This window comes from Mirounga angustirostris, unplaced genomic scaffold (genome assembly GCF_029215605.1).
Source record: "Mirounga angustirostris isolate CCGP_5_RB_7025 unplaced genomic scaffold, mMirAng1.0.hap1 SCAF_17, whole genome shotgun sequence".
Lineage (NCBI taxonomy): Eukaryota > Metazoa > Chordata > Mammalia > Carnivora > Phocidae > Mirounga > Mirounga angustirostris.
Window position 1 is genome coordinate 4,356,974 of NW_026991725.1, and position 17,655 is coordinate 4,374,628.

The following is a 17,655-nucleotide window of genomic DNA, read 5'->3' on the forward strand; positions in this document are numbered from 1 at the left end:
CTGAAGGCTTTGCTCAGAATGCCAGATCTAGAGCGCTGATATTCGAGAGCTAAGACGGCCTGGCCCTGAAGGCGTTTTCGTCCCTTCTTGTCTTTTCCAGCCCTGGAATCACCCTCACTCTCCCCATGGTGACTGTTTGGAATCCAGTAGGGCCTAAAATCCAAACATGAGCTGCTGAAATGAGCAGAAGAGGTGTGTTAATTTACTGAGCCATGTTCATTCGCTAGTGACAGGAGTAGGCTGATTTAAGTGGCCTGAATGTGGCAGCTATATCCGTGACTGAAAGTGGCTGAAGAAAAACAAAGCTGTTTCTCCAGCTTGGTGGCAAAAGGATTTCCCTCGCCCCAAGGCAAATAAGTCGCTGGTGTCCAGAGGCTTGACTGGGTGTATGAGGGACAGAAGACTTTGAACCCGTTTGTACCCCTAGAATTTCTTTGTGCATATATAAGGTTGCCTAATCCCTCTTTAGCTCCCCCTCCCTTGGCTTTGATAATTCAGTACTGGCTTTGAGAACATGATTTTCGATTTTGAGACCTTTTATGGGGTGCGAAAGCTAAATTCCTCTTTATCAGAAAAGGAAGTAGGTGTGTTTCCATCCAGATCATGAGAGACCCAGTCCTCAAATTATAGACTGTGGGTTAGAATCTGTCTATGGATTGTAAACCAACTCCTTCCCTCCCCCTACACTAATTACATAGCAAGCAACTTGCCTTCGTTGTGACATCACCTCTGTTGTCCTGGACCCTGAACATGATGTCACAATGAATGATGATTTCCTTGGTTGCAGAAACAGGATGAGATGATTCAGAGATTGTGGTTTATGTGTGTAACAGTCTTCAGCCTTTAAGAAGGTAAATAGGCAGACTTTTATTTTTCAACATGTGCACAAGGGTTCTTCCTAAAAGGCAAGGCAAGGCCAAGTCAACCACTTAGCCCCAGCTGTAGTTTGATACCTTCTAAGTCCACAAGCCAGGCTGTCCTCCAGCCTGTCCACCTCTCAAGATCTCTTCCTGTGCATCCCCAGTTAGGTTAGAGCAGGGCCCGTTAGCAGCATCTCCCAGCCAGGAGGCCTTTCGGAAACGCGCCACTGAGGAAGCTGGATGTGATAGGGCTGGGAACAGCTGAGGGAGAAGTGAAGTCAGGAAAAGAGGGTGGAGAAGAGGAATTGACGTTATTTTGGTGCCCGTCACGTGCCGGGTGGTTTACACATGTTATCTCATCGAATCCATACGGCTGTCTGTGGGTGCTGAGCGTAGTGTCTCCGTTTTAGAACAAGTAGAAGAACCTTCTCAAGGACTCAGAAGAATCAACAGAGCCCAGATTTGAGCCAAATTGCCTCACTCCAAAGCTGTGTTACCTCTTCATCAGTTTTCTAGAAGCAGAGCTGCTTGGTAGGGATTATAGTAGCCTTTTTCCACCATAGCGTGCTCTCCCCGAAGTGCCACTCTGACAGGCTCTCGGGTGGCCCTCTTTGCCTACCATTGCCATGGCTGCCCTTTCCAGCACCACTACCTCTATCCCCCTTTGGCCTCCTGTAGTTATGTTGAAGTAGACTGAAATGATCATCCTTTGGCCTCAGCAACCTCTGATGTTCAGGTCCTGTTCCTAGTGGAGGCTGAATCTTCCCCTGACTCAGAGCCTTCCTCCCTTTCATATATGTGACCCTCTGTCTCCACCATATCTCTGAAAGGAGAAGAAAGGTTTTACTAGTCTTACTTTACAGACAGACAAATTCCTGCACACCAACCTGCATCATCCAGGGTCATAAGGAATCATAGGCAGAACTGGGACAGATCCCAGGTCTCCTGAGTGGAGACCAGTGTTAAACCTTCATTTGACCACTCTTTGGAGTCCTAGAGGAAAATGTAATACCAGCCATCCAGTCCTACTGAGTAAACACCGTCTTTTTCCATTTCCCCACCTTCCCATTTGAAGAAGTGTCCCTTTTGGAGTTCTAGTTAAACTTGAAACATTGAAAGCCACCAGTCTTCGGACACTGATCACTGGGTAGCTACCTTCCACACACCAGCCATCCACCTCGTAGTGTAGTTACTTCCCGTGTCAGCACCCAGGCTCCCTGGACAGGGAGCTCTGCTTGCCTGTTTTACCTCTTACCTTTGCATTTGCAGACTTTATTTGGAGCAAAATTCGTAAAACCATTGGGGAGGTCAAGATGCTCCAAAGCAAACTACAGTGATGTTGAGTGCCCTTATGTTTTCCTCAGTGTTCTCACTTAACCTCACTCCGTTTATTCTCACCGTGGTAGCTTTTTATCCCTTTGCCTGTGTACTTTGTATAGAGATAGTGTGTATCTATATGATAACTTAAAGGATCTATGGGAAGTGTGTATACTTGTTTCTCACTTTCCCTGCTGCTGTACGCAGTTTGCCAGCTTTAGTTTAGTTCAGCTGTAGTTTTGTCAGCTTGAACAGACCAGTGTTCCAAGTCTCCAGGTGGATGAGTCTGTGACAGGTTAGAAAAGTTCATAATTTTGGCCAGTGGTCTAGCAAGGACTTTGTGGTATCCATCTCTTTCTGTTTGGTGGTACTTTATGTGATGGGCCTACCTGTTCATTTGCACAGAAACGAGAGCAAAAAAAGGAGCTGGGCCACGTCAATGGACTGGTGGACAAATCCAGCAAACGGACTACATCCCCCAGCAGTGATACTGACTTGCTGGACAGATCAGCCAGCAAAACTGAACTCAAGGCCATTGCCCACGCCCGGATCCTGGAGAGGAGAGCCAGCCGGCCTGGCACGCCCACATCCAACGCCAGCACAGAGACCCCGCCCTCTGAGCAGAATGACGTCGACGAGGACATCATTGACGTGGACGAGGAGCCCGTAGCAGCGGAGCCGGACTGTGTGCAGCCCCAGCTGCGGAGGCCCTTCGAGCTGCTGATCGCTGCTGCCATGGAGCGGAACCCCACCCAGTTTCAGTTGCCCAATGAACTGACTTGTACCACCGCGCTCCCAGGTTAGCCAAACTCTCGTGCGCCCCCCGCGCCCCCAGAGGGCTCCTGTCCTGCCAGAGAGCGGTGCTGCCTCTGGGGTCACTGTTCGCGGTGCCACTCTCGAGCTCCTGTTCTTTGTTCTCCTGAACATCTTTGAAGGTTTTAGCTTTTACTGTGCTTGTTCGGTTTTCTGTTTTCTGCCCTTCAACATACCACCTTTTTAAAAATATAGGTAATGGGGCGCCTGGGTGGCTCAGTTGGTTGGGCGACTGCCTTCGGCTCAGGTCATGATCCTGGAGTCCCGGGATCGAGTCCCACATCGGGCTCCCTGCTCAGCAGGGGTCTGCTTCTCCCTCTGCCCTCTTCCCTCTCGTGCTTTCTGTCTCTCATTCTCTCTCTCGCAAATAAATAAATAAAATCTTAAAAAATATATATATATATATAGGTAATGTATTCTCATGGTTCGAAAGCCAAAAAATATGCAGAGGCTTAAAATGGAAAATTTCCCTTCCACCCCTGTCTGTCATTTGCCTCCTTTCTACTTCCTACCCCTCACAGGTAACCACTGTTTGGTCCTTGTGTATTTCCTCCTAGAATTTCTTTGTGCATATATAAGCAATTATAGATAATATGCTCAGTATTTTCCCTCTAACCAGCTTACTTGGTATGCTACTCTACACCTTGCTTTTTTCACTTCACAATATGCTCTAGAGAGCTTTCCATATTAATGTAGGCATTCCTCAGTTTTTCTTAACGGTTACATAATAGTGTATTATATAGATGTGCCATAACTTATTCAGCTGATTTCCTATTAATGGACGTTCAGGTTGTTCCTAATCTTTTGTTACTATAGATGGTGCTTCAACAAATAATTTTATAAATATATCATTGCGTACATGTGAGAGTATTTGGAGGGTCAATTCTTAGTGTTAGAATTATTGCTGGGTTATAACTATGCATTTATAGGGTTTTTTTGTTTGTTTGTTTTTATTTTTAAAGATTTTATTTATTTATTTGGCAGAGAGACATACAGCGAGAGAGGGAATACAAGCAGGGGGAGTGGGAGAGGGAGAAGCGGGCTTCCCGCCCAGCAGGGAGCCCGATACGGGGCTCAATCCCAGGACCCTGGGATCATGACCTGAGCCGAAGGCAGGTGCTTAAGGACTGAGCCACCCAGGCGCCCCATATGCATTTATAGTTTGATAAGATGTTGCCAAATTGCCCTTCATACCTTTTTTTTTTTTTTTTAATCAAGTCGTCTTCTACTTGATACCACAAAGCTTCTAGATGTTCTTTTCTTTTTCCCAGAGAAAGTGAAATTGGCAATCTTAAGAATCCTGGTCAGCCAGGAGGATGCATATGGAATCCAAGGTTTTCTGATTTCTGTACAAATGCGGTAAAATTATAGTCTTTTCCTCAGCCAGCTCCACAGAACAGTCTTCGTTGACTGTTTGACTCGGGTCCTTATATTCCTTAGGTTGCCAGTTTCTAACAACCTAAGCTTCTGACCGCTTCATGTTTGCAAAACACAGAGCTGTGTTTCTGCCTCGGAACGAGCGACTTCTGACCGTAGTTCTGATTTCTGTGTTCCTTTTCCTGCCTTCCTGCTCTTTTTCTCATTTGAAGCCAGCCCAGGGGGTCTCCGAGAGAGACCCATGTCTAGGCCATGGCACGTCCTTTTCCTGAGATCTCTTCTTTCACTTACTGTTGTTTCCATATCCCAGATTAGGGACTCTACATCCAAGAAAGCTCAGCACCATCAATTTCTCTTCTAGGTTCTAGCAAGAGGAGAAGAAAGGAGGAAACCACAGGGAAAAACGTTAAAAAGACACAGCACGAGTTAGATCACAATGGTCTTGTTCCCCTACCAGTCAAAGTCTGCTTCACATGCAACAGGTATTTTTCTTCCATCCTGAGGGCTCTTCTCCCATAGTCAGCAAATGATACGTTTTCTCTCTCCCGTCACCTCTTCCAAACCCTCTGTGTTAAATGTGGACAACCCACATTCGGATGGTATGAGTACAGAGACTGCGTGACCAATTGACCAGAGCCTTGACTATCTTAACAAATTCCCTGAAGTACCTGAGAACTGTGTTTATAAAGGCTCGGATGAGAGGAGTTGGACTTAAACAGAAGCAAGAGATAATTTGACTAGCTAGGAGGAGGAGCTCTGGCCAGCAGAGACACAGGTCCCTGGAAAAGGCACATAGCTTTTAAAGATGAGTTTAAAAGTAATACAAGTATCCATGGTAGCTAATATGCCTCAGACTGGATGACTTCCAAATGCCTCTAGGCTGCCCCAGTTGTAGCTTCCCTAAGACACTGGTTTCCTTCAGATAGGAGCTCCTCAGTGACAGGAACCAGCTGCTTCAATTACTGAAGCTGGACTTAGTGGCCTGGGTGTCTTAGAAGGGCAGGATAGCAGGAGAAAATAGCTATCAAAAAGAAACATGCCAAAGAAAAAAAAGAAATGTTCCACAACAAAAGCTGTAGGGAACTAGATAGTAGAGCAGCAGAACTCTGAGCCAGGCCCAGACTGAGGCTCCGGTGCATCTCAGACACCCAAGGAGTATCCGTGGTTACAAGTCAAAATTGGTGTTTGCTGAAGCCCTTCCCTTGAACTATGCATACACGGATACATTACAGAATCCTTTCCCAGCACAACTCTCTCTCTGCGTGTGTCATTTTTGCTGAGTGCTGCATGCGGAAGAGACGTCTTTTCTTGCTGTAGTGTAAGACTCTAGAAACATGGCTAGAGGTTTTTTGTTTTTTTTTTTTTTTAATGAGGTAGTTACTTTCTTTTAAGGAGTAGAAAGATCAGAGCAGAGTTGGCTACCTTCCCCTTGTGGGTACTGAGCATTGATCATTCCTGCTCTGACAGCCACTTTAGCTGTACTCCAAATAAACATTCACTTCCCCACAAGACACATTCCTCTTAGAAGAGAGAATAATGGAGAGCCTGGTGGTAGCCCCCAACTTCATCCATCTTCCTAATGGGGAGTGTAACTGATCACTGGGGGAGGAGGCTCTGGGAGAACGTGGTGAGGATTAAGGAGGAGAGGCTGTTCACAATGCAGAGTTGGTTTCAGTTTTCCCATCTTGCCACAGAAATGGCCTACAACTCTCTTTTGCAGGAGCTGCCGCGTGGCCCCTCTCATCCAGTGTGACTATTGCCCCCTCCTGTTCCACATGGACTGCCTCGAGCCACCGCTCACTGCCATGCCCCTGGGCAGATGGATGTGTCCGAATCACATCGAACATGTGGTGGTAAGCGCAGCATCAGCGTCGCCCCTTCACTTCTCTCTGGGCACAGCTGGGGCATGGACTGATTCGGTAGAAAGCAGGGTGGTAGGGTCAGCTTTGTACCAGAGTTCACTATAATCTCTCAGATACTAGATTCTGCAGACCATCCTACTCAGTTCTGATTATTTTGACATGCCTCAGCTGTGCATTTCGCCTTTTCCCGCAATGCCTTGTTTTAGCTGTACAGGCAGACTTGGTTGTTGATGCATAATTTCTTCCACAGTGAATTAAGCAGCTGATGCTACAGTTCTAAAAGGGGAGTATGTTAGATCCAACTTTTGGGAATAAATGCTCTCATGGTAGTTGCTTCCGTATTTTCCTGCCTCTTATTTTTAGAGGAGACAAACTAAGAAACTCTAAAACGTTTATTCTCCTATCTCAGGAATTATCACAGGCAGTCAACTCCCAGTAACTCGGGAGAGTTGAAGAATTGGCGTGGATAACAGTGTTCCAGTCAGCCATTTATTGAACACCGATGTGTCCTAGGCAGCACATGAGGCTCTTTCCTGTCTCTCTAGTTTTTAACACCCACCTTGTCATGGTACATAATAGGTATTCAGTAAGTAAGTCATTGAATGAATGAATGGTGTGAGGGTCCTTTTATCTTCTCTCCCGGGAGTCTTGGGTGCATTTTCCAGATGCTTCCTGGGGCTCAAATGGAACTGTCCTTTGCTATCTCCAAAAGAGGCTTAAGCTTAGTCCCTTTCCTGTTAGGCCCTAAGAACAGTCATTTACAAGGTTGAATGGGTGAGGGCTTCAGAAGAGCAGCCCTTCCAGATTAACAAAAAGATTATAGCTTAAGACATTGTCTATCAGATGGTAGTATCTTTTGACCCTCAGCTTGACAGTGTGCTCCTCACGTTGCACTGAGGGACCGCAGTTACGGACTTGCACACATGGGCAAAAAGGTTGCTTTTGGCCTCTTCATTCGGCTAACACTGCTCAGAAGGGCTTAGCTAGGAGGAAGCTTCTCTCTGAGGCGCAGTTATGAGTGTTTCGTTTTGCCTCCTGCTGAACCAGAAAAAAACAACCATGAGCAGTATGCCCAAATATGAATCTTAAACAGCAGCTTTCCAACCGATGAAAAATTAATTAGGTAATTTTTTTATTAGCCACTTAGGGGTTTTTCCTACTTGACTAATTAGGCAGCTTCAGCACAGATCTTTTCTTTTGAATTAAAGTGTGCTGGACCAGATGCAGAAGCGGAAAAGCGGCGCAGGGTTTACGTGCCTTCTGTATATGCCGCTGCGTCCAGTCCGTTCTTCCTGCCCTTCGGCCTCTTGGAGCAGGCCAGGTTTTCCACCTTCTCTAGAGCAGGACTGTGAGATCCAGGTGGACTCGCTAACATTCCCTGGTATGTTGGAAGAGGAATAGGGCAGGGCACATGGGATTCTGGTGCTGATCCCTCCTGTCAGCCAAGCTCCTATATAGGAAACCGTCCTGCTTCCTGTGGGAGAGAGTGCCTTCTAGAAAGGGAGTCTGGGTCTCGAGGGCCAAGGCCTACATCTCCATTGAAACCTGTGCTCTGTTAGGGTACACTAGCAAAAGGTGATGCGAGCTGTCAGAGGCTGAATTTGAAGGGCATTTCTTGGCTAATTTTCTATTTCCTGTCCCCCTCAAGGCTCTCTAGGGAAGAGAACATAACAGTTTTCCCGTGCTAGACCAGGCAGAGCTGAGGGAGAACGTTTTATCCGTGTTCCTTGGCCCCCTGACAGGAGTGTTGACATACCAGCTCCTGACAGAAGGAACCTATTTGCCCAAGGGCTTCTATTTTTCGAACCTAGAGAATAGAGGTCATTGGGAAGGGGATGCCTTTTGAGGTTCGTTACAAGAGTGTGTCTGCTTTGTCCCTAGCTGAACCAGAAGAATATGACGCTGAGCAATCGGTGCCAGGTGTTTGACCGTTTCCAGGACACCATTTCACAGCATGTGGTCAAAGTGGACTTCCTGAACCGAATCCATAAGAAGCACCCTCCTAACCGCCGTCTGCTCCAGTCAGTCAGAAGAAGGAGCTTGAAGGTGAGTCCCCAGCCTGGTGCGGGCAGGGTGGTGGGCTTTGATTGTTTCCAGGGGATAGACAGGATCATGGGCCCGAATTGATAGACAGGGAGGCTGAAGCCCTGACGTTTGTCTCTGGTGTCTCAACAAGTGCTGAATGTGACCGTATGTTCTCATACTTGAGGATAGAGGTCAGGATTATGAAGGCCAAGCTCCAAACTCTCCCGAGTTTCCAGTTCTCCTGAGGATCGGTGCTCTTTAGCCCCTTCCGCCAAACAGAGGTGCTCTGCTGTTGCTAACCCCTCTGCGGGCACTCGTGCTCTCTGTTCCTGGGAGACGGCCCCTTTCCCAGAGCTGCCTGGTGGGCTGAAGGTGAGGGGGATGAAGCAGAGGACCATATGGAAAGTGAGGAGCTATCCCAGCTGAGGAACTTAAGAGGAGAACGACTAAAGGAGAGTAAAATCTGCTGTTCCAGGCCGCTGGTAATACATCATGAATACTCCAAGTTGTGGCCTTGGCGGTAATAATACCTAACGTTTGTATCCACTTGACAGTTTGCTGAAGTGTGTCCGCAGAGATCGACAGAAAAAATCCCTTTGTTGAAAAGCATTTGGGGGTGTTGAGGCTGTTTTCATAGACCAGTCAGTTCCCTCATTCATTTAACCTGGAGAGCCCAACACTCTACACCCACACATATGCTTGATCTTTCTCTTCTGAGAAATCCCACAGTGCTCTGTGCCAGTGGGGACCAGCAATTCTCCAGTATGGCCACTTGGCGGCAGTCTCACTTTAACTCACTCACACCACTCCCGTCCCTTCCAGTGGATGTTAGCACCAGCAAGATGCTAACTATTGGAAATTGTATAACAATCTCTTAACTGTGTAAATATTTATACTTCAGTGCAAACATCAGTTCCAAAATTAAATCAAGGTGTTTTCAGTTGGGGGTATTATAGACGTGGCATGTCTCATACCTTAGAGAAACAGATTTAAAAGTAAACTGTAGATTTGGAAGAGAGCCTGGTGGCTGAAATGAACAGGCCAAGAAGCCTTGATGAAATCCTGTCATTTTACAATGCCGCCTCCCTCTTTCTTTTTTTCTTTCTTAGAAGAGCGGGGGGGAGGGGGCAGAGAAAGAGAGAGAATCTCCATGCCCAGCACAGAGCCCAGCACGGGGCTCGATCTCACCACCCTGAGATCATGACCTGAGCTGAAATCAAGAATCAGACGCTTAACCAACTGAGCCACCCAGCTCCCCCCTTTTGTAAAGGTTTCCCTGTTCTTGAGAAAAATCCAAGGGCATGAATTGCCTGAAAAGCATTTTGTACTTAGACAATTTGAGAGTGAATTGAGGACAGTGGCGGAGACCTGCTCACCTCTCTCCTGGAACATGTTTATCACTGATGGAGTGCAGTGCAGCAAAATCAGCTTAAGAACTTTGTGTTTTTGTTGGGGTTTCCTCTTCCTGCTACTCCTTCACTCTTGGCCAGGGATTTGCCTACCATTCCATTCCTCCCCCTCCCATTCCTGGGTGACCTCGGACAAGCCCAAGGCACCGGCCATCACTGTTAATGGTGCTGACTCTCGATTCCACCTGCCTTGCCTTTCTCCTCCTATCCAGGTTCATATCTGCCTGCCCATCCCACAGACACTCCAGTCTCAACTTGCCCAAGACCAAAAGTCTTCTGCCTCCAAATCTGCTCTTCCTCTTGTATTTCCTGTTTCAGTAAATTACCACAATCTCCACCCAGCCCCTCAAACCAAAATTCTGGAAAGCATTTTCAGCTCTTCTTCCCTTATCCTCCATAAGGACTTGGTCACCAAATCTGTCCTCCAAATGTTTTCCAAATCCACCAAGTGCTTCCACACCTCTGTGCCTTATATGCTGCTCCCCTACCCTCTTCGTCTGCCTGGAAGTTCTCAACTTCTAAGGCTCATCTGTAATACTGCTTTCCTATAAAATCTTCCCTAATCTCAAATTCCTTTGCCACACCCCCAGACAGAAATGAACACTCTTCCTCTGTGTTTTTTATAGCTCCTGAGCATGCCTCTATCATAGGACCCATTATACTGGGTTGTAATGTTTCTGTTTATCTCTGCAACTAGACTGTGCGCTCCTTGAGGGCAGAGCTTAAGTTTTATTCATCTCTGGATCTCTAGGACTTGGGGCAGTACCCAGACTCAGGAGGTGCTCAATAAATATTAGTTGAGGGTGCCTGGGTGTCTCAACTAATTGGTTGGGTGACTGCCTTCGGCTCAGGTCATGATCCTGGAGTCCCAGGATTGAGTCCCGCATCGGGCTCCTTGCTCAGGAGGGAGTCTGCTTCTCCCTCTGACCCTCCCCCCTCTCATGTGGTCTCTCTCTCTCATTCTCCCTCTCAAATAAATAAATAAAAATCTTTAAAAAAAAATAAGTATTAGTTGAATGTATGAATGACTCTTTGCTTGTGTGGCTCTTTCATTCTTACATGGTATGATTCAGAATGTGTCTTCTGTCTTTGTACAACAAAGAGGTCTTCAGTTGTTTCATTAGTCATGAATGGATGGATGAAGAAAACTGACCTTGGGCGCCTGGGTGGCTCAGTTGGTTAAGCGACTGCCTTCGGCTCAGGTCATGATCCCGGAGTCCCGGGATCGAGTCCCACATCGGACTCCCTGCTCGGCGGGGAGTCTGCTTCTCCCTCTAACCCTACCCTCTCTTGCGTGCTCTCTCTCACTCTCTCTCTCAAATAAATAAATAAAATCTTTAAAAAAAAAAAAAAAAAAAAAAACCTGACCTTGACTGAGTGCTTGTCACAGGCCAGGCCTCATGCTGAGCATTTCCACTGTGAATATGACCTCCTTTAACTTTTTACCTCTCAGATACTGCTCACTCACCTCCCAAACTTGATGCTGAGCAGCCTAGAGTACCGCTGTGAAGCTGTGTCCAGAGTCAGTCTTACACTTCTTAGGCCAAGGCAGGGGGTGGGCAGGGCACATGCCTGCTGTTTCCAGTTCTTGCCTTCTCAGGCTCATGTGTGTGTGTGTGTGTGTGTGTGTGTGTGTGTCTGAGGCACCGAGCAGTTGCAGCCCACTGAGCCTCCTTGTCCTACTAGACCCCAGAGTGCATGATGGTCTCTTGGGCATCGGCACCACAAGCAGAAAAATGCGGCCAGGGCTGAATCAACTGGACGTGTCAGCACCATCTCCCTCTCCTTCCTCCTCCTGTCTGTCCTAAACAGGTTCCTGATGCTATCAAATCTCAGTACCAGTTTCCACCCCCTCTCATTGCACCCGCGGCCATTCGGGATGGGGAGCTGATCTGCAATGGGATCCCTGAGGAATCACAGACGCACCTTTTGAACTCTGAGCACTTAGCCACCCAGGCAGAGCAGCAAGAGGTGAGTGAAGGCAGGGTCGGGATTCCAGAGCCAGTCTTTCATCTCACCACAGCGGTGACTGGAGATAGCCTCAGTGCCATTCCCACCCCCATCTTCTGCAACCCCCCCCCCCACCCTCATCCCCCAAGAGTTGACTCTTCCAGAGAGAACTCCTGGCCGATATTCTGAGGCAAGTAAAAGAAGTCCAGAGTCAGCCGGTCTGCTTCTCCATTGGCCCCCCAGTGTGCTGCGAGACGGGCACCTCCGTCTCGTAGAAAGAGCTCAGCAGACCCGTAGAGAGGTTAGGCGGTAGCTGAGCACACAGCAGTTGCTGCATGTTGGTTCACAAGGTGAGCCGTAGGGGCGGAGCCCGAACGGGAACCCCGAGCTCTGCTGACCAGGGTGCCGCCTGCTGAGCGTACCAGCAAGTCTTGCTTGGGACTGGAAGTGGAATCCTGGCAGAAGTCAAGCACACCTTTCCTGGGCGTTTGCGATGGGACCTCGGAAACGGTGCTTATCAGCTGTGCTGTAGCCCTGGCCACTGGGGCAGGAAGGACCAGCGCCTCCCAGGCCTCTCACCCTCCTCTCCTCTCCTCTCCTTCCGTTGCAGTGGCTCTGTAGTGTTGTTGCGCTCCAGTGCAGCATATTGAAACATTTATCTGCTAAGCAGATGCCTTCGCAGTGGGACTCTGAACAGACAGAGAAGGCTGATATTAAGCCTGTTATTGTGACTGACAGCTCAATCACCACCTCCCTGCAAACAGCTGACAAGGCACCTACACCTTCCCACTGCCCCTTGTCCTGCCCCTCAGGGATTAGCACCCAGAATTCCCTGAGCTGCTCTCCACCCCACCAGCCCCCAGCCCTAGAGGACATCAGCTGCAGTTCTTGTGCGGAAAAATCCAAGAAAGCCCCCTGCGGGACTGCCAACGGGCCAGTGAGCACAGAGGTGAAAGCCAATGGCCCACACCTCTACAGCAACCCCACTGATTCCACGGACCCCCGGCGACTTCCAGGCGCCAACACCCCCTTACCAGGCCTCTCCCACCGGCAAGGCTGGCCCCGGCCCCTCACGCCACCAGCGGCTGGGGGGCTTCAGAACCACACCGTCGGCATCATTGTGAAGACAGAGAATGCCACTGGCCCCAGCTCTTGCCCCCAGAGGAGTTTGGTTCCTGTCCCAAGCCTGCCCCCTTCCATTCCCAGCTCTTGTGCCAGCATCGAGAACACCAGCACTTTGCAAAGAAAGACTGTCCAATCACAGATAGGACCTCCGTTGACAGAGTCAAGGCCACTGGGCTCACCCCCAAATGCCACCCGGGTGCTTACTCCCCCCCAAGCAGCAGGAGATGGTATCTTGGCCACAGGAGCCAACCAACGATTCTGCTCACCAGCGCCATCATCAGGTGAGTGCTGCTCAGCCTCGGGGTAATTTGGATCCAGTCCTTTCATGTTCTTCCTGGCAGTTAAACTTCAAAAAACACTTACATTCCTGTGAATATTTCAGAGGACTTCGGTCTCTCTCTTATTTGCCCTCCCCACATGTATGTGAGAGAAGAGAAGGCACGCGTTAACTTGTCCCCGTTTCATTGGTGGGATTGCTTAGGCTCTGAAAGTGTAAGTGATTTCCTCTAGGTGACCTACCGAGTCAGTGGCAGGATTGGAACTACGGCTGGGTCTCCCGACTCCCCTCCCCACACCTTTCAGGCCTAGTCTTCCACGTGTTTATGTTCCATCTCCTTAGAGGAAGGCAGCCTGCTCTGTGGAGCCGTTGTGGCCAGCCCGAGGTTCTAGGCGATGGCCTCCGTGTTTCAGGATCCACACCAGAGACCAGATCACACCTAATCTAGATTCGCAGAGCCCACTCATGTGAAGGAGCTTCCAGGTCAGGGAAAGCAGGGATAGAAAGCAACACTGCCTTTCAGAATAGCTGCAGAGCGACATGCCCACAGAGGTTGGCCTGGCCCAAAAGCTCACCCTTGGGCCGCGTGCAGAAAGTGTGGACCTGCTCTCTCAGCTGTCCCCAGTCAGCACTCCAGACCTCGAGATTGCTGACCCCAGCATCTGAACCAGGTTTCAGATGCTGCTGGAACCCCCTGTGGTCTCTCCCGTCTGAACTGAAGCTGGCCTCCTAGTCAGCTGGGAGTCTCGGTAACCAGGTGACTGTGACTTCTCTGCATGGGGGCCCCTGGTCCCAGGATGGCCCCTACCTTCAGGCTCTTTTCCTGTCTCTGTTTACCTCTTAATACGGGCCTGGATAGGTGCTGCACCCTGTGAGTGGAACTTCAGGAGGCAGGAGTTACAGGGGCAGGCATAGAGGCAGCCGGGAGGTAGTGACGGCCCAGAGAACAAAGCCACCCCACCGCGTTCCCCAGAGCAGTAGATTTCACCAGTTCTTGGTGCTCTGGAGACTCCTGCGTGCCCGGGTGCCTTGTCGTTCCATCTGCCCTTCCTCACCACACATTTTTAGCTCTAGGAGTTCCAGAGCCTATGGGGTGAGAGTCAAGAAGGGAACATCACCTTGGGTCCGAAATCCAGACCTGTCTCGGCAGTGGGGGATTGGACCGGTGGGTTTCCCTCAGGCGACGTAAGTAACAGTCTTCCTGCTCCGTCCCCAGATGGCAAGGTCAGCCCCGGCACGCTACCCATAGGAAGCGCTTTAACCGTACCCTCTTTCCCAGCCAACTCTACTGCCATGGCGGACCTCACCAGCTCGCTGCGAGCGCTCACGGACGCTCATGGAGGTGAGTGAGTGAGCTGTGCCCTTCCACCAGCTGCTGCGGGAAGGTGCCGTCCCTGCGCAGCTTTCCAGCCCAGTTGGTTCAGAAAGGAACCGAAGGGATGCCTGAGCTCCCAGGGCTGGGGAGGCGGGTTAAGAAAGCAAGCCCCTCCTACCCCTGCCTTCCACACCTCATAATCAGAGGTGAAGGGAGAGCAGAGCCGGCTGAGCGTGTGAGGCCGGCTAAAACCAGGAGGGCCTTGTTCCCCAAGTCGGAGAGAACGGAGGCACCGCTTGCCCTCTGTGCAGAGAGAGTGGGTAGAAAATCTAAGCCTCGGTGTCGGCCAGCCAGCCCTCCCCACCGCACGCAGGCAGGGGGTTTCTCTTGCTCTGCCTCCCCAGGACCACCGGACCTAAAATCAAGCCTCCCACCTCCAAGAGGCAGCTGCCCAGGTGGCACCGGGGCCCATCTCTCACTGCACATGGCTAGGGAGATGCCCAGCTCTGGATCCTTACGCCACTTCGTCCTCTCTGCTGTTCGAGAACAATCACTTGGCTAGATTTCAGAAATGCTAAACTATTTGCTTTGTGACCCTCACCTAATTCCACATTCCATTTCCTCCTCAGCTGCTTTTTAATCTTTCTCTTTGGTTAATAGAAATCGAGATAAATATGCTGGACGAGAAGCTGATCAAGTTTCTGGCCTTGCAGAGAATACATCAGCTTTTCCCCTCCCGGGTCCAAGCGTCACCAGTCAGTGTCGGGGCGCATCCGCTGGCTGCTGGAGGGCACCACACAGAAGGTGCGCACGCACACACCTGCCCCCACGGTGCACCATCTGGCCTCCCCTGTGTGTGTGAAGGGTCTCGGTTTTCGGTATCTCAGTGCTCCGTGTGTGCCTTTAACGGGCTTAATAAAGCACCAGGGTTTCTTCCCCCAGAAAGCAGGAACAGAAAGGCAACCACAACTTTCACGTCAGACTTGGGGAAGTCTGCTGTGACTTTCTCTCATGCTCATCCACTTCGAGACACACAGAGCAGCCACGAGTGCCTTTGGGTATATGTGGTACGCTTTCCGCTGAATTGCTTTCAAATATTTGGGTTATGAAAGTTTCCCAAAAGGCAATTTTTCAAGTTCAAGGTGAGAAGCAAAATAACAGTAACAGTTGAGCTAGCCTCCTGGAAGTTCTTCCCAAGAGTTTAACTGCTTAGGCTATTCCTTTGAGCATTAACCCTTAATGAGCCTTACTGATTGAAATTGTGGGAAACGCAGAGCTGACCTACAGCATCAGAATCTACATTTTAACAGGATCCCTAGTTGATTCATATGCACACTGAAGTTTGAGAAACGCTGGTCCGTGCGTTCTGTTTTGCATGGCCTCCCTCTGGTATCATCTGGTCTATCCCCTATAAGCCAGTCAGCAGCCCAGGAACTTAAATTACTTTCATCTTTGAATTCTATGACCATCTTCAAAGATGGTCCCTCTTGCCCCGTGTTGGAAATGCTGTGGGTGGGGGGAGAGCATCACCCTGAAGCAGCCCAGTGTCCAAGGTGAGTTTGGCAAGATGACTCATCTAGTGGGATTATTTTCTCTGGGCCACAAGCCGAAGGCCCGGGTTCTTCGGGTTTATGTTTGGGGCCTCAGGTTCTGAGTTTCTGAATGATCCTATCCCTGTGTTTGTCTTGTAGTGCAAAGAAAGGAGGTACAGGCCCGAGCTGTGTTCTACCCTCTCTTAGGGTTGGGAGGAGCTGTGAACATGTGCTATCGAACCCTCTACATCGGGACAGGTGAGCCCAGCTGGGAGAGGTGCCGAATCTCTGCAGCCCTAAATACTATTAGCCTTACCCACAGAGGCCAGAAAGGGGTGAGGGAAAACCCTCTCCAGGGCTGAGTGGTTTAACCCAGCAGCTATCCAGGCAGGAGGAACTAAGAAAGGAGATTATCAGCTGCTTCTCTTCCCTGGCTCGAGCCCTTTTGCTCTGGGCCCAGCATGACCTCAGGAGAGAGGAGAGTCAGCTCTGATTGCTGCCCAGTGAGCCATTTTAAGCACGCAGGAAATAACCGAGCAGAGGGCACATACTTTGTCCCTGGAGGTCTTTGAAAAAGTGATGGGCCTCACACAACCCTAACCTTTACTTAGTCCTGTATCTTGTACAGAGGGACAGTCTGCTTAGCCCACGGCCCAGAAATCTCCTTTCTTTGCGATGACAGGCTTTATGAGCCCTGTACCCCGTGTCGTGCTGTCACGGTAATAACCAGGAGCTCACTCGTCCCTTCTGGGCAATAGCCGCATGTTCTAGACGAGATCAGCTGGCAGGGACAGCCGTTCTTTCGAAGGGGATTGGAAAAGAAATCCGTTTTTGTTCAAAAGTACAAGGACGGGGCCCCAAGCTAGCGCCCCCTCCCCCAGGCCTTACAGTACCTGCCCAGGCGTTGACTCCCGGCCCCCCGCCCTCCCCGTGCATACGCCTTACAGTCTTGTTCTCTGCCTGCCTTTACCTCTCCTGCTGCCACTTGCAGGAGCTGACATGGACGTGTGCCTTACAAACTACGGTCACTGTAACTACGTGTCCGGGAAACACGCCTGCATATTCTACGATGAGGTGAGGGATGGGGATGGGGTGGGAGGGAGCTCTCCCCACCTGAGGCCTCTCCTAGGCACTGGGGTTTTTTGTTCAGTGTCCTGGGTGAGGGGAAGGGGGGCGGGGAGGTCTTCTCCTCTTCTTCCCTCCCTGTCATTTCTGGAGGAGAAGAGTCTCGGTGTGAAAGGGCGTCTTACCGCGGCTACCGCTCCCTAGGAGCAGGGCTGCCATTTCTCCTGAGGTTGGTCACAGGCTCAGCAGGGGAAGCCCGCCTGAAAGCAGGGCAGGGGACCAGCATAGAAGGAAGCCAAGCTCTCTGTGCCAGTGAATAGCATTTCAAGAGGAGCCAGTGCCGAGGAGGCAGAGGAAAGGAGCGGTGGGAGAGCAAGGGTGGGGAGTGGGGGGCACTGGGAAGGAAGGCTTCCCTGAGGAGGTGAGTCTTGAGCCCTGTTCTAAAGAGACAGGGAAGCGGGGCTTGACTGGGGAAGAAAGAGAGCTCCCCAGGTAGAGCAGCACAGCCTTCTCCATGTGTCCTCTCTCCCCTTAGCCCCAGGCCCCACGCAGCAGACCACACATCTTATCTTCCCTCCTCCTCCTCAGAATACCAAACATTATGAGCTGTTAAACTACAGTGAGCACGGGACAACGGTGGACAATGTGCTGTATTCCTGTGACTTCTCTGAGAAGACCCCGCCAACCCCCCCAAGCAGTATTGTTGCCAAAGTGCAGAGTGTCATCAG

General features: G+C 50.1%; 1 protein-coding gene across 2 annotated transcripts in view; it reads left to right on the top strand.

Moving 5' to 3' along the window:
- PHF12 (PHD finger protein 12) overlaps window positions 1-17,655 on the top strand; it is a 41,046-nt gene that overhangs the window by 21,835 nt on the left and 1,556 nt on the right. The window contains exons 4-14 of one of the 2 annotated variants that reach the window (XR_010408716.1): window positions 2,583-2,976; window positions 4,729-4,849; window positions 6,088-6,220; window positions 8,111-8,275; window positions 11,476-11,634; window positions 12,224-13,019; window positions 14,232-14,357; window positions 14,991-15,134; window positions 16,022-16,120; window positions 16,854-16,936; window positions 17,463-17,654. Coding sequence is in view for 1 of the 2 variants with exons in the window: in XM_045889516.3 (XP_045745472.1) it covers window positions 2,583-2,976; window positions 4,729-4,849; window positions 6,088-6,220; window positions 8,111-8,275; window positions 11,476-11,634; window positions 12,224-13,019; window positions 14,232-14,357; window positions 14,991-15,134; window positions 16,022-16,120; window positions 16,854-16,936; window positions 17,516-17,654 (2,359 nt within the window). In the remaining variant the exon portion in view is untranslated. The remainder of the gene's footprint in view (window positions 1-2,582; window positions 2,977-4,728; window positions 4,850-6,087; window positions 6,221-8,110; window positions 8,276-11,475; window positions 11,635-12,223; window positions 13,020-14,231; window positions 14,358-14,990; window positions 15,135-16,021; window positions 16,121-16,853; window positions 16,937-17,462; window position 17,655) is intronic. The other variant, XM_045889516.3, reaches the window with a different exon arrangement.